At 44.6% G+C, this 16,583-nt stretch overlaps 1 protein-coding gene across 1 annotated transcript; it reads right to left on the reverse strand.

Moving 5' to 3' along the window:
* Positions 1-3,670: 3,670 nt before the first annotated feature.
* Positions 3,671-12,778, reverse strand: LOC139564693 (homeobox protein TGIF1-like). The gene is made up of 3 exons (XM_071384460.1): positions 12,484-12,778; positions 9,888-10,141; positions 3,671-7,419 (listed from the first exon to the last, which is right to left on the reverse strand). Exons 1-3 carry the CDS (start codon positions 12,500-12,502, stop codon positions 6,205-6,207), a joined length of 1,488 nt encoding a protein of 495 aa, XP_071240561.1. The 5' UTR covers positions 12,503-12,778; the 3' UTR covers positions 3,671-6,204.
* Between the last annotated feature and the right edge of the window lie 3,805 nt (positions 12,779-16,583).

Here is a 16,583-nt window from a genome sequence, read left to right on the forward strand (position 1 = left end):
CCATGACGGAGCATTGGCTAATCTATAAAGGCATCACCAAGTACTCGTAGTGCCCAGACATCGTGGGCCGTTTTCCATTCATCCCCCTCCTGGATGCAGTTAAGATTGTAGGCACTCCGCAGGTCCAGTTTAGTAAAAAAAAAAGAACGGGCCTGACGGAGCTGTTTGATGGCGGGTGGGGTAGCGTGACTTGGTGATGATGGAATTGTGGCATCTCTAATCGATGCACGGTCGTGGACCTCCCTCCTTCTAGGTCACGAAGAAGAAGCCTGCCGACTCAGGGGAGGTGGATGAAACACTGCTGGAGAGCCTCCTGGATGTACTCCTCCAAGGCCTCAGTTTCAGCCACAGACGCGGCTGCGCAGAGTCTGCAAGCAGGTTGATGGCACAGTCCCAGGGGGGATGAGGAGGGAGACTGGTGGTGCGGGTCTTGGAGAAAACCTCCCAGAGGTTTACCAGGATGTCAGGCTGGAGGGCAACCACATGACTCTTCAACTGACATGGAACCACAGGGTAAGGGAAAGCAGGTATTCAGACATCTTAGTGCCCAGGCAGTGATTTCCATCCTCGACCAGGAGATGGTGGGGTCATGACGTTGGAGCCACGGGAGGCGGGAGATTACTTTGTGTAATTGATGATAAGGAAAGAAAGACTTTCTTGGTGCAGCGGTCCCACGGTTAGGGTGAGTGGTGCTGTGATGTGCGTGATATTGCCAGATCCCAATGGTCGATTATCCAAGGTTTGGACCTAGAAAGGAGAGCGGGCACAAGGTGATGTACAGGGAGGAGGCGAGGGCCTTGTCGATTAAATTCCCTGCGGCACCGGAGTCCATTAGAGCTGTAGAGAAAACACTTGAGGGACAGCCAGCCAGTGAAATGGAAACCAGGAAGGGTTTGGCGAAAAGCGATGATGATGGAATAGTCACGCCTTCCCCCTGGAGATGGATGATCACGGGGTCGGCCCTCTGTCCCTGTGGACACCGGGTTGGGACGCAACGGACACCACTGAATCTTGTGCCCCTCCTGGCCGCAATAGGAACACAGCCCCAGCTGTCTCCAGCGACGCCGCTCTACTGCGGAGAGGTTTGTGACCCCCACCTCCATGGGTTCAGGCTATTGCTTAGGGCGGCCAAAGAGTAGGGCGAGAGGCGAAGGGTGCCGGCACTCCCGAAGAAGGTTGTCCAGATGGATGACCACCGTGATGAGCGCATCGAAGGAAAGGTTGTCAACCCGGCACGCCAACTACGTCTGGACCTCCTCGCACAGTCCTCTTTGGAATAGGGTGAGGCACGCCGGCTCATTCCATCCACTGGAGGCTGCCACGGTCCGGAAGGTGAGGGCGTACTCCGCAGCGGTCTGGACACCCTGCCGGAGTTGAAGTAGTCACTCACCTCCCTCTCCGCCCTCCGATGGATGGTCGAAGACTGCCCTGAACAGAGCCATGAACCTCTCGTAGGAGCCAAGCTCTTCCTCTCCTCTCTCCCAGACAGAGAGAGGAGCCCCCACCAACCCCTACCCGTTTAGCAGGGAAATGACCGGCGTCGCTGACCTGGGCAGACTGCTGGATAGGCTGGGGCGACTTGTGGTAGGAGGACCTCCGCTAGATGTAGGTGAATCTTCTTGGTTGGTGTCGAGGCGGTGGAGAACGCGGAGAACCTTATCCATAGCCGTACCCAATTGTGCCAACTGATCCTGGTGTTGGCATATTAGGTGTCCTTGTTTGTCAACCGCCTGGGAGATGTCCTTATCTTCTGCTGCTTCCATTTTATAAGAGTCAGTATTCTGTAAAGCTGGGAGTCAGGAAGCAGGTGATTTTAATAATAAGAATCATGTCGATAAACAAAACAGGAGAAGCGTACAGAACGTACACAAAACCAATACTGCCTGATAACGGAGGCTACTGAGGCCTAAATAAAGGGAGAGTAATCAAGGTGATAATGAGGTCCAGGTGTGCAAAATGATGGGGTGCAGGTGTGCATAATGATGATTGCCAGGACTGGTGGTTAGTAGACCGGTGACGTCGATTGGGTCGGAGCGGAAGTAGGCATGACACTTGTCCAACTACCATAATTAACATTCCCCTTGAAGCTTTGGCCTAAATCCAGAGTTTCACATTTCTTTGTTATTTATTCACTTTTTAAAATATACAGATCCACACTAGTTGAAAAGTGATAACCAAAGAACTTAAAGGCCTCAATGAGCACCTGTAGGCATGTCTACCTTTTGAAATCTTAACATAGTTCAGATTGCCCAATATTCTCCCCCCAAAATATTCAAGCTCTGGCAAGTTGGTTGATGATCATTTGCTAGACAGCCATTTAAGTCTCGCCATAGATTTAAGCCTAAACTAACTAGGCCACTTAGGAACATTCAATGTATATTTTACTTTGCGTTTTAGGTAATTGTCCTGCTGAAAGGTGAATGTCACCCAGTGTCTGTTGGAAAGCAGACAGAGCCAAGTTTTTCTCTAGGATTTTCCCGTGCTTAGCTCTATTCCGTTTGTTTTTATCCTTAGAAAACTCCCTAGTCCTTGCCAATAACAAGCATATCCGTTTATCTTGATCTTAAACTCCTAAGTCCTTGCCAATGACAACCATACCCATAACATGATGCAACCACCACCATGCTTGAAAATATGAAGTCGTACTCAGTGATGTGTTGCGTTGTTTTTGCCCACAACAGAACACTTTGTATTCAGGACAAAAAGTTAATGACATTTTTTGCAGCATTACTTTAGTACCTTATTGGAAACAGGATGCATGTTTTGGAATATTTTTCTTTACACACTTTCTTTTCACTCCATTCTCAGTTCTATCCACAGCCAATAAACTCAGCAACTGTTTTAAAAATCAGCATTGTCCTCATGGTGAAATCCCTCAGCAGTTTCTTCCTTTCCAGCAACAGAGTTTGAAAGGGCACCTGTATCTTTGTAGTAACTTGGTGTATTGCACAGGAGGTTCGTGGCACCTAATTTGGGAGGACAGGCTAGCGATAATGGGTGGAGCGGAATGGTATCAAATACATTAAACACATGGTTTCCATGTGTTTGATGCCATTCCATTTGCGCCATTCAGGCCATTATGAGCCATCCACCCCTCAGCAGCCTCCTGTGGTTTATTGATGCCACCATCAAAAGCGTAATTAATAGCTTGAATGCTTGACTGAAGACATTTAAGCTCCTAATTTGTAAACATTGAAACAATTACAATGTAGGATGAGTGATAAAATCTCAAATTCATTCTAAATTCAGGCTGTAGCAAAATGTTAAGGGGTGTGAATACTTTGACGGCACTGGTATTGAGCTGGAGATAATCAAGTTGAAGTGTCCTTGAACCCTACAGATGGTCAACAAAAAAAAAGTACATCAGGGACACCCCTATGGATAAAGCAAAACAGTTATCTGGGGGTCTATGGGAGTCATCTGGAATACTCCAGAAAAAAACATTTAGTAGGTTAATTACATCCAAAAGGTTATGTACAACTCTTGACCTGCCTTAAATGAAAATGTTTTGGTAAAACTGGGGTGGAAATCCAATGTACAATATCTTGCCCATGTAATAAGTTCCAAGAAAGGTAGTCGTTCTATTAAACTTTGTTCAGACAAATAAGAAAACATATGGTTATGGTTAATTCTACACTCTTCAAGTTGGATTTTTAAAAATGCGCAAGGATCAGCGTATGAAAAAAGTTTTATTCTCTGAAATGCTTGTACAAAAACACATTTAAAGTTTAAGGCATATATTGCAGACTATTCAAAAAGTTTCTATGTAGAAGGGGCATGTTCCCTCAATCCCAGGTTTAAGGCACAATAACCAGTTATACTGTCCATACATCAGCCATGATTTCACAGTGAAATGGAAAAACATTTAGGATGCATTTGGTCGTATTGTGATGCTACACATTTGAGACAGTTCATGCCCCCCCCACCTTGACATATTTGCATGCATTTCCCCCATTGGCATCTACGACTCAAGTTTCATTCTGCATCCAAAACCTGATATATATAAAATAGCCTTCCTAAATAATGTTCAGTATCCAGCCGATTCCAGTATCACAATGAGTAATATGTAGTAACGTAGAAGTGTAGTAATGAATAAACCACATACCCGCTTTATTGTACTGCATCTATATTCAAAACCTGTTAAAATAGTTAACATTCTTTGCTTAGTTTTCAGACTCAAGTCTGAATGAACCCTACAGTCGACCCAAACTGTGTGAGAAAAAGGTGACTCGGCATATCTCCATTTGTGGAAGATCTATAACATCTACCCTTCCCCACTGACATTCTAGACAATTCTGGAAATGGTGCTGACATTAAGCCTCATGAAAGAGCCGAAAACAAGTGGTAGCGAAGGAATGGGGATTTATGGTAGTCACAAATCTAGGTTAATAATAACACGGAATTCCATATCAGCTCTTCCCATGCATCTAGCTGTAAAAAACAAAAAAACAATCACCACCAGGGTCATTACATGTATGGCACCGGTAACAGCTATAAAGACTAAGTTAGTCCCATTTGAACTGACCTATGACAGAAGAAAATTACTTTGCAGCAGCACTGTTTACGTAGTAGGGCCCAACTAACTTTGTGCGGCGTCGATTTGGCCATAATATGTAGGAGAGATTGTTTCATGGAAACTACAACCGTATAAGAAATAGTAAAATACTCTAACGAGAGGATATACTTCACTAAAACAGAGGGAAAAGAGAGGAAAAGGAAGTCAGACAGTTTGCTTCTCAACTTACTCAACATTAAAAATCAATGAATTCAATACAACACTGACCAGATTGTCATCCAAGCGAACTACAGGCATTTCAATTAAGACATATTTTGGTTTGAAATACAAGGACCAAATCTTAAGCCGCCAATGATTCGCTACTTGGGTCAATCCCTCTCCAAACAGGAGGGCCCAAAAGCTTGAAATGTTTGTGACAGGCTTCATCCATAAAAAGACTATGGCATAATAGGGAACTTATAGCAAGTGTTACATTACCCTTAAGAATGAGGAGACAGTCTGGTGGTGTCACCCAACTAAGCCTTTAGCTTCGCCACAAAATTGATTTCTATAAACGGGACCAATGTGACCTCCCGCCCCATCGTTCTCAAACACACAGACAGGAATTCCACCTCCTTCACGTCCACAATATAAACAATACATCCCTAGAAATTGTACATGATGCATAAAGATAGCGCAGAAAGTAACAGACCAACAAAAATAAAAAAACATTCCTCGTGTGTGTATATATATATACACACACACACACAAAAACAGTTTACCTGCTAAGATACTATTTTGGAAATAGGTTTAAATGAACATTTTACAAAGTAAAAAAAACAGTTCATATTCTTTGCGACTGATGATTTAGTGTCTTAAAAATGTAGAATCCATGATGACCACTTGTTTACAGTAGCTTTAAGGCAAGGAGAGAGGAGACAGACATTGAAGCTGTGCAGTCAGGCACACTGCAATACAATCAATTTCCCCTTCCACCTGTCTTCCGGCACTGTGTGAAGATGTGGACAGACTAAAAAAATGAAAATATCTAAAGTGCATAAACTGTACTGGAGGAGCACAACACCTGGGCTTGAAAAACACACCCGTCTCAGCCCCAGGTCCGCCCTTGTTTAACCTTGGTGGGAATGATTGACAGGCTAGACAGCCTGAGATAAAAGTGACCATAATACATTCAACCAAGTCCAGTATTGCTACTGATAAGCCTAGCTCTACTGGTGCAACTTGACTGTAAAAAAATTAAAAAAAAATAAAAAATATCACGGAAGGAAATGTCCTCCTTGACCCCTTTTGGAAATAGTGGAAAAGGGAGTTAAAAACTACATTACAGAACTTGGTGTCGTCGTTCTTATGTCAACCGTCGCAACATTTAACCTATACTCTGAAATGTTGATTGAAAAACCAAGTTGAAAGGTTCCACCCAGCAACAGTCTGCATTGGAGGCTGCTCGGCGGCCCTCTGCATTGGATAAAAGTTTTTAAAGTCCTGATAAAAATGCTTAAAAAGCACTGTCTTTAAAAACAATTGTCTTTCCATCCCTCGTATCATTCCCAGCGTCTGATGTATGAACCGTATGCATGAATTCTGCAGAGCATAGTGTCAGAGGGGCCGATCAAGGGAACATACACACAGTTAGGGGCAGTCAGAGAAGGGATATGGTGCTCCTCACAGACAAGGGAGTGGCCATGGCTCTAATTGACTGTTTCGCTGACGGCGCGCAAGGTGTGCTGTGGCCCCCACACAGCGGTCATGGGAGTCTGAACCACGGGGACAGGCTGTCGGACTGTAGCGTCGCTGTGGACCACACTCCACACACTGGGCATCGACTGGGCCCTCTGGACACTGCTGTTGGGGATGGAGGAGGACAAGGGCTGGAGGGAAGCCAGGCCCAGGAATGGGGTGAGGGCTGGTGGTGCTGGGGCTAAAGGTGGGGCCAGGGTTGGGACTTGGGTAGAGCTTGGAGTTGGGACTGAGGTTGGGACACAGGACACAGTTGGTGCACCAGCAAAGGTTTGAACAGGGCTTGGGGCTGGGAGAAGGGGTTTGGTTGGGATTGGAGTTGAAGCTGGGACCAGGGATAAAGTTGGTGCTGGGACAAAGGTTGGAAAGGGGGTTGAAACTGGCACTAGGAGTGGCATTTGGGCTAGGCGGGGAGGCACATTTGGAGCCGGTACAGAGGCCATGGCGAGTTTAGGAGCAGAGCAGACTGGGACATGGCTTAGGACTGAAACTGGGGACACCACAGCCTTGTTCGCAGGACTCTGCTCTCTGGGCGAATCAAACGTAGCTTGGTTCTGTGCCGGTGGAGTGGTCAGACCCATAGCACTGCTGCTGTGGATGCAGCCACCTGTGGCTTCTGTAGTGGCCCTGCTCTGGTACTCCGGGAGCAGCCTCTGACTCTCGTGCTCGGCGGCCCTCTGGAGAGCTGCATCCACCAGCAACCTCAGGTCACTAAAGTCCTGGCTGGGGCACAGCTCCGGAGGCGTGGGGGGCGGCGTGTTGAATAGCCCGCCAGTGGGGCTGGCGCTGATAACCTTGGAGCCATTCTCCTCGGCCTCCCTCCTCAGGAGACTCTGCATGTCCAGCTGCATCAGGGCCTTGACACAGTAGCCCTCTTGGCTGGGGTAGCCAGCTCCCAAAAGGATGGCAGTGGCAGTATTTCCCAGGAGGCTGAGGTCCAGTGTGGGGGCTGGTCGGATGACAGAGGGCCTGAGAGGGGGCAGGGCTGGAGAGGGGACTGAGGTGGGGCTTTCAGGGGAACTACCTCCGCCACATCCTCCAGTGGCTGGGCGGCCCTCGCCCTTCCCCGCCCGCCTGGAGATGGTGAACTGGGTGGGGTCTTTGCCATCCTTGCGGAGCAGGTCAGGGAGGAGGCGGCGGCGGGCATTGATGAACCAGTTGCATATCTGGAAAAGAGTCAGTAAATTTAACAACAACGCCTGCAAAAAAAACAACCGGGGTGCATCTCAAAAGCCTAACAGATTTCCTGGAGAACCAAACTACAAGAAGAGATGACAGTGGACAATTTATTAGGTACACCACCTCATTCACGAAAATGGATCGCCAGTCACGTGGCCGTGGCTCGCTATATTACGCAGGCAGACAGGCCTCCAGTTACTGTTTGTTTGATTGAATGTTAGAACGGGCAAGACGAGTGACCTAAGCGACTCGTCTTGAGCGTGGTATGATAGTCAGTGCCAGGCTCGCCGGATCCAACATCTCAGAAACGGCCTCCCTCCTGGGCTTTTCACGCACGACAGTGTCTAGGATTTACCGAGAACGATTCGACAAACAAGAACTCAGCAGCAGTCCTGTGGGCAAAAATAGCTCGTTGATGAGAGATTGAAGAACAATGGCAAGAATCATGCAAGCTAACAGGCAGGCCAGAAACAGACAAATATAGCCGCAGTACAACAGTGGCATCTCGGAACACAACTCTAGCCGATCCTTGTCAAGGATGGACTATTGCATCAGATGACCACACCGGGTTCCACTCTTATCAGCTAAAAACAAGAGGAAGCGACTCGTGGGGACAATTAACATTGTCCACCAACACTGTACAATTGAGTGGAAAAACATTGCCTGGTCCGACAAATCCTGATTCCTGTTGCGTCACGCTGACGGCAGTGTCAGGATTTGGCGTAAGTAGCATGAGTCCATGGACCTATCCTGCCTGGTGTCAACAGTACAGGCTGGCGGCGGCGGTGTACTTAAATGCCTCAAATGAAGCATATAATAGCTCAAACTGGTTCGAGGGGTAGTTTGTTGGAATGAGACATCCGCCCACATGTTCTCATTCTCCTGCTCTCTTCCGGGCCTTGTTTACTGCCATCTTGTGGTAAAAACCTCCCACACACAGTGAGATGAGTGACCTCAGACAGCTGGCATTAATGAAGTCCCGGCTGAAAAACGCTGAGCGACAGAGCAAGTAGAGCGCAGCCAACCAGGGACATTTCACTGCAATGACTACACTATGGGTCTGTCAGCGCTGCTCTAGCCCTGCTTGCTCTCTGCTCAGTCCAGGAATTCCTCATGTCGCCACTCCTGGGGTGTGAATGTGTGTGTGTATTTGAGGGGAGAGAGAGGAAACGACAACAAATGGTCAGCCTACAAGGTGAGAAGGGAAGACTGCGGTGACGGTGTCAAATTAATCTGTACAGTAGTACCTCACCCATGTGACATTTGAATATTGTTGTATGCTAAGCTGTTGAGAAACACCCTAGCGCTGAAGTATGGCGAAAAGTATGGCGCAAATATCATGGGATGAATCTCTATTTAGCGCCCGCCTGAAGTAGGCCTATAGGTGCTACGGCATTCATCTCCCCGCACACAGGACACTTACAAGAGGCCAATAGAGAACACAATATCTGATAAAGAAACCACCATCTTCGACAGAGTACGTAGTCATGACTCCATCTGGGCCCCAAGTGTCTGCTATGATCAACTATTTAGACTACAGCAGGCACTAATCTGGAACAATTGAACTGGAGGAAATTATAAATCATTCATTTCAACTGTAATTGAGGGGAACATGCCGAAACCAGACCTAATACGTTGTTAGACTAATTAAAATGCAAGTCAGACTACTTAAAAATCAAGCCCTGTTAAGGTATAGGCTGTGTTGGTGTAGGGCTGGGTGATATCGAAATCATTTGAATTTATTTTTGCACAAAATTCTAAATGCCAATATTGAGTTTATTTTTCATTTTTAGGAGTGTTTGTGTCCTCTTGTTCTTGTGTTTTTGGTCTCGTCTCCTTCGCTCCTCTGTGCGGACCTTCCCAGTTATACCCGAGATCTGCATATATTGACGAGATGTACACTACCGTTCAAAAGTTCGGGGTTGCTTAGAACTGTCCTTTTTGTCCATTCAAATATCATTTTAAAACACAAATTTATCATTACAAAACCCTTTTGCAATTATGTTGGCACAGCTGAAAACTGTTCTTTAGAATAGTTAAGTATCTGGAGCATCAGCATTTGTGGGTTCGATTACAGGCTCAAAACAGCCAGAACCAAAGCACTTTCTTCTGAAACTCGTCAGTCTAGTCTTGTTCTGAGAAATTAAGGCTATTCCATGCGAGAAATTGCCAAGAAACTGAATATCTCGTACAACGCTGTGTACTACTCCCTTCACAGAACAGCGCAAACTGGCCCTAACCAGAATAGAAAGAGTGGGAGGTCCCAGTGCACAACTGAGCAAGAGGACAAATACATTAGGGTGCAGCAGAAATTTTGCCAACAACTGTTAAAATAGCTGTCTAGTCTGTTTTATAAATGTGCAATAAGCATAAAACAATTATGTAAAGGAATTGGTTCTAGTCGTTTTTTAATATACAATAAACACATTTTCATAACAAGTCCCGGTCCACTCACCTGCAGCACAGAAAGGCTGGTCTGATCTGACAATCCGAGTTTCTCCTGCTCTGAGGGGTAGGCGTTGAAGCGGTGCTCGTACAGCCAGCTCCGCAGCACCTGCACAGCATCCTTGGGCAGGTTGCCACGGCGACGCCGCTTGCCCGAGCCCCCACCCCCTCCAGACAGGTCGAGGGTGGAGCTGTCATCCTCAAAGGGGTCGCTGTCAGTCATTGCTGACAGCTCCTGCTCTCGCCTCCGCTCCTCTTCCAGAGCTGAGGACAAGAAGGGGTTCAGAGGGGGTTGTTGAGTCAGTGCTAGTGTTTGTACTCATCATAGACCAGGGTTGGACATTAACTTGTTATAGAATGTATTGCTTTCCCTCCAAATCAGAGACTGACAACCATCTACTTGTTGTGTAGGCCTGTGTTTGTTATTTTATTGTGCATTCACCAATCTATAAAAGAAACAGGTTGGCAAAGTATTGATCAGTATTTTGTCTACAATATGATCTGATTTATTTTAGCAATGTGATTGAAACAAATCAGGTTACACCGATTGATAGGTAAGTGTAGTAGGTGACAACAAATGTACAAGCATGCATGATGAAGCAATGAGACTCTCCCTCATTAAATTAAGTGATGAGATAATCTAATTGGAAGAAAATAAATACAAAACAAGATTTGTCTTCCTTCCCCAAATCACTATATTTGTGGCATTGGGGAATACCAACTCAAAATGGAGAATGGTTTCTCCCAGGGTATAGAATGCAGTAAATGTATTTCTCTGGTGAAATCTGACCCCTGGAGGCAGCTCCTGTCCGCACAAAAGGAGATTGTGTGCATGTCACTTCCAGCCGCTAAGGATCTATAGGCCGTGCGAGGGGCTATTTTCACCTTTGGCCAGGGAATTTAAGTCCTGGAGCAATTGATTTTAATTCGATGGCTAACAGAGTGTACGTGGCTAGCTACGAACTATACTCTTAAAATCAAGTTAGAAAATTTGCGCATGAATGGGCAAAACATTTTAAATATGCTAGCTACCAAACTTGGTAGCCATAAGAATCTGACTAGACGTGGATTACTTATCTCTAGTTGGAAGGGAGCTATGCCAAGATCAAGACAGCGCCCGCATGAGAAACGGGTCAGAAAACGTACAGTACGAGTTAAAAGTTGACACACCTACTCATTCAATTTAGCCGACATTTGGTGTATTGTTTTACAACAAGAAATGCTTAAATTCAACATGTCCAGATTTCTATTTAACCCATCTGAAAAGTATAGGGATGCAGTTCCCTTGACATGCCACAGGTCTATTTGAAGTCCCCTTCTTGTGACTCAAATGTGTATAGCGCCTCAATCACACTGCCACCCTCCTCTTTTACCACTTCACCAAGTCTTTCCCAACATTACTTTTCTGGCCCTCCCGTCTCTTATTTTCTAAAATCAATTTCGCAGCTTTTCTCTTAGTGAATTAAGAGTCATCCTTTTTGCCTTGGATCAAGATTCAATTGTTCTGCTAGTTCCGAAAAGCATGTGGCGATTGTCTTGTAGTCTATTTGGCACGCGTACAGTCAGGACCTAAAACTTCCTCAGTAATTCCAGATAGCCTAAAATAACGAAAGAAAAACCTACATGTAGCCTATAGATATAAAATGCACAATAAATGGTACATTTATGAATTTAAAGGTACTGTTCTCTCTTTACTCAACCCGTCCGCCACCCACCCTTCATCCACAAAATATTTCATGACCCTAAACCAACCAACCCACCCGACCCGCAGGTTACGAGTCAACTCGCGCATCACTAGTAGAGGTACAATTGTCTCCGTTGATGTTGGAGTAGCGATATAAAGTTAGCTAGTAAACTGCTTTAAATCTATGGTAGCTACATCGTGGAGTTCTTTAACTTTGCTAGCTAGCTACAGTAACGTTACATGTCACGCTGTTCCTGTCAAACCTCAACTTTGTTTGCATAACAAAAATGGCGTATTTTTATACGGAGTTAGGTATCTAGTCAAAATGTGTTGACAAACTTAAGGCAAAGGTGTGCATAATTTGAGTTTGTTAAAATGTACTAATATCTTCAAGGCGGATTTAGCTAGCTAGTTCTAGGCTAAAGTTAGCAGGCTAGCTAACAAACAATGAAGCAAATTCGTGGAATTGTCTTGTTCTATTCAATGTAGTCTATTGTGGGGTTAAGATTACTGTTGCAATGAAATCGAATAGCTACCGGAATGTTATCAATTTGCCAAATGCAAAAATAACAATAAGGTGTAACATGATAAAACTATAAATGAATATAAAAAACGATGACTAAGTTGGCTAGCCATCTTCCCATCGTGTATCAAACGTACAAAGAACCCGCTGAACGCACGCCTTCGCAGATGCAGGATTGTTCTGTCGCTCCGCCAGATGGACACCATGCTTGCTTCCAAAGATAATTTAGCTGGTTCGCTGTCCCTCCAAATTCAAACACAAACACACGCTGCATTTGCTCGCAACAAAAAGCCGCATTCCATTTACACCCAAAAGCCGGGCACACTTGGCAAACTGTCAGGGTGATAATGAATGCCTGCCAATATTTTCTGTACTAAATTCCCATAAATGTATGCCTACCTCGTTTGAAGGGTTTCATTCTTTGTTGATGGCTTGTTTGAAAACACACAGCTGTCGAAGTTCCTTGTAAAATGTGTGCCCCCGACCAAACCTTGACGCGATATTTTCTTTCCAAGGTGTTGCACGCTTTTACTTTGCCGCTCGACGGTTCAATTCTTCGTTCATGTGACTTAAACGTGCTGCTCTTCAACAGAACAGTGTCTGTCCATCGCGTTTCGTTGTCTAGTAAGGTAGAACAAATACTGTACGTTACGTCATTTGTGTTCCTTGGTTCTCTTTACCTGCACACAGCAACGCCAGCTCCAATCTGACAGTCGAATATTTATTGATCCCGCCTCCTATACCAGTGCCCTCCAATCACGGCTCTTCATTTCCAGTAGACAGGCCCGTGTCATCACTCCTGAGTGATTGACAGGATTAGCATTTAATTCAAAATTAAGACAGTAAAAGATTTCATTTAAAAAAATTATTTTGTTTCCGACATGATTCAAATTCCTTTTGCAGGATTAATCAACACACAAGCCCTCTGTTTGCCAACATGTTATAGTGGCCACTGGCCAGCAAAACAAGAGGATTTCCTCGTGTCGTTGGAATACTGCATTTATTATGTAACCGAAACGATCATGTTTTCTTGTTACATGAACGGGATAAACAGTGTCGACAAAAACAGTGAGCCACTAATGGATGCAATAATTAAATAATATTCTGATAAAGTATTGACACAAGAACAGCAATATCTTCCCAACAACGGCTGGAGACAGTCGAGGCTTCCTCACCTTGATCCTGTACACACATCCTCTTTCATTTGAAAGAATTTTCTCTGTAAAACTGTAAAACAGTGCTGTGGGATTGCTTCTGAAAGGTTGTTGCCACTGCAAAATGACATGTCAGGAAGTATTCAATTTTTTTTCGCAGAATACTCTGACCAATAAATCAAACAGAACTATATGTAGGCCTACAGTTGTGTTTCAAAAGTCATGAAAAGGAAAGTTTTGGAGAAAATCTAATTGGCACTGCAGTCCAATTATTAACATTTGTTAATTATGAATTAAATATCAATACAGTTTATAATTAAACGACAGAAAATACATGAATATAGGCATAGTCTATCACCTATTTTGAAAAAGACAGTAGGAATGTGCATTATGTGACAATACAATGGGAAAGCATGTATACTGGCATGGGAGATTAACCAAATGACTCAGGACAGTTGTTATAGATTACAGTGGGTATCATAAATATTCAACCCCTTGGATTTCTTTACATTTTATTGTGTTACAAAGTGGGATTAAATTGTACATTTCTGTCAACAATTTACACAAAAAATACTCTATAATGTCAAAGTGGCAGTAAAAAATAAACATGAATATACTTTGATTAGATAGATACATATTCTCCCAGAGTCAAAACATGTTACAAACACCTTTGGCAACGATTACAGCTGTGAGTATTCTTGGATAAGTCTCTTAGAGCTTTGCACACCTGGATTGTGCAATATTTGCCCATTATTATTTTCAGAATTCTTCAAGCTCTGTCAAAGTGTTGGGGATCATGGCTAGACAACAGTTTTCAAGTCTTGCCATCAGTGGCAACCTGTCATTCAGGGAAGGTGGGGCAGTGCCTTCGGAAAGTATTCAGACCCCTTGACTTTTTCCACATTTTGTTACGTTTTAGCCTTATTCTAACATGGATTAAATAAACACAAATCCTCAGAAATCTACACACAATACCCCATAATAACAAGGTGAAAACAGGTTTTTAGAAATGTTTGCCAATTTATTAAATATAAAAAACCAATACCTTATTTACATAAGTATTCAGACCCTTTGCTATGAGACACAAAATTGATCTCAAGTGCATCCTGTTTCCATTGATCATCCTTGAGATGTTTCTACAACTTGATTGGAGTCCACCTGTGATAAATTCAATTGATTGGACAGTATTTGAAAAGGAACACACCTGTCTATGTAAGGTCCCACAGTTGACAGTACATGTCAGAGCAAAACCAAGGCATGAGGTTGAAGGAATTGTCCGTAGAGCTCTTAGACAGGATTGTGTCGAGGCACAGATCTGGGGAAGGGTACCAAAAAAATCCTCCACCTTTGACGGTCCCCAAGAACACAGTGGCCTCCATCATTTTTAAATGGAAGACGTTTGGAACCGCCAAGACACTTCCTAGAACTGTGCGCCCGGCCAAACTAAGCAATTGCGGGAGAAGGGCCTTGGTCAGTGAGGTGACCAAGAACCCGATGGTCACTCTACAGAGCTCCAGAGTTCCTCTGTGGAGATGGGAGAACCTTCCAGAAGGACAACCATCTCTGCAGCACTCCACCAATCATGCCTTTACGGTAGAGTGGCCAGACGAAAGCCTCTCCTCAGTAAAAGGCACTTGACAGCCCGCTTGGAGTTTGCCTAAAGGCACGTAAAGACTCTCAGACCATGAGAAACAAGATTCTCTGGTCTGATGAAACCAAGATTGAACTCTTGGCCTGAACGCCAAGCACCACGTATGGAGGAAACCTGGCACCATCCCTACAGTGAAGCATGGTGGTGAAAGCATCATGCTGTGTTTTTTTTCAGTGGCAGGGACTGGGAGACTAGTCAGGATCGATGCAAAGATGAACGAAGCAAAGTACAGAGAGATCCTTGATGAAAACCTACTTCAGAGTGCTCAGGACCTCAGACTGGGGCAAAGGTTCACCTTCCAAGAGGACAACGACCCTAAGCACACAGCCAAGACAATGCAGGAGTGGCTTCGGGACAAGTCTCTGAATGTCCTTGAGTGGCCCAGCCAGAGCCTTGAACTGGATCGAACATCTCTGGAGAGACCTCAAATAGCTGCCCAGCAACGCTCTCCATCCAACCTGACAGAGCTTGAGAGGCTCTGGAGAGAGGAATGGGAGAAACTCCCCAAATACAGGTGTGCCAAGCTTGTAGCATCCTACCCAAGAAGACTCAAGGCTGTATAATCGCTGCCAAAGGTGCTTCAACAAAGTCGTGAGTAAATGGTCTGAATACTTACGTAAATGTGATATATTGTTAAATTTTTTTAAAACATTTGCAAAAATTACTAAAAACCTGTTTTTTCTTTGTCATTATGGGGTATTGTGTGTAGATTGATGAGAGGAAAAAATGATTTAGTCAATTTTAGAATAAGGCTGTAACATAGCAAAGTGTGGAAAAAGTCAAGAGGTCTGAATACTTTCCGAAGGCACTGTATATACAGTACCAGTCAAAAGTTTGGACACACCTACTCATTCAAGGTTTTTTTTTTTTTTTTTTTTTTTTACTATTTTCTACTTTGTAGAATAATAGTGAAGACATCAACACTATGAGATAACACATATGGAATCATGTAGTAACCAAAAGTGTTAAACAAATCAAAATATATTTTTGATTCTTCAAAGTAGCGACCCTTTTGCCTTGATGACAGCTTTGCACACTCTTGGCATTCTCTCAACCAGCTTCACCTGGAATGCTTTTCCAACAGTCTTGGAGTTCCCACATATGCTTTTAACCAGGGCAAGGTGACCGGAAACATGACCGAATACAAACAGTGTAGCTATTCCCTCCGCAAGGCAATCAAACAAGCTAAGTCCCAGTATAGAGACAAAGTAGAGTCGCAATTCAACAGCTCAGACACAAGAGGTATGTGGCAGGGTCTACAGTCAATCACGGATTACAAAAAGAAAACCAGCCCCGTCGCGGACCAGGATGTCTTGCTCCCAGACAGACTAAATAACTTTTTTGCTCGCTTTGAGGACAATACAGCGCCACTGACACGGCCCGCTACCAAAACCTGCGGGCTCTCCTTCACTGCAGCCGAGGTGAGTAAAACATTTAAACGTGTTAACCCTCGCAAGGCTGCAGGCCCAGACGGCATTCCCAGCCGCGTCCTCAGAGCATGCGCAGACCAGCTGGCTGGTGTGTTTAAGGACATATTCAATCAATCCTTATAACAGTCTGCTGTTCCCACATGCTTCAAGAGGGCCACCATTGTTCCTGTTCCCAAGAAAGCTAAGGTAACTGAGCTAAACGACTACCGCCCCGTAGCACTCACTTCCGTCATCATGAAGTGCTTTGAGAGACTAGTCAAGGAC

The sequence above is a fragment of the Salvelinus alpinus genome, chromosome 2 (genome assembly GCF_045679555.1).
Source record: "Salvelinus alpinus chromosome 2, SLU_Salpinus.1, whole genome shotgun sequence".
Lineage (NCBI taxonomy): Eukaryota > Metazoa > Chordata > Actinopteri > Salmoniformes > Salmonidae > Salvelinus > Salvelinus alpinus.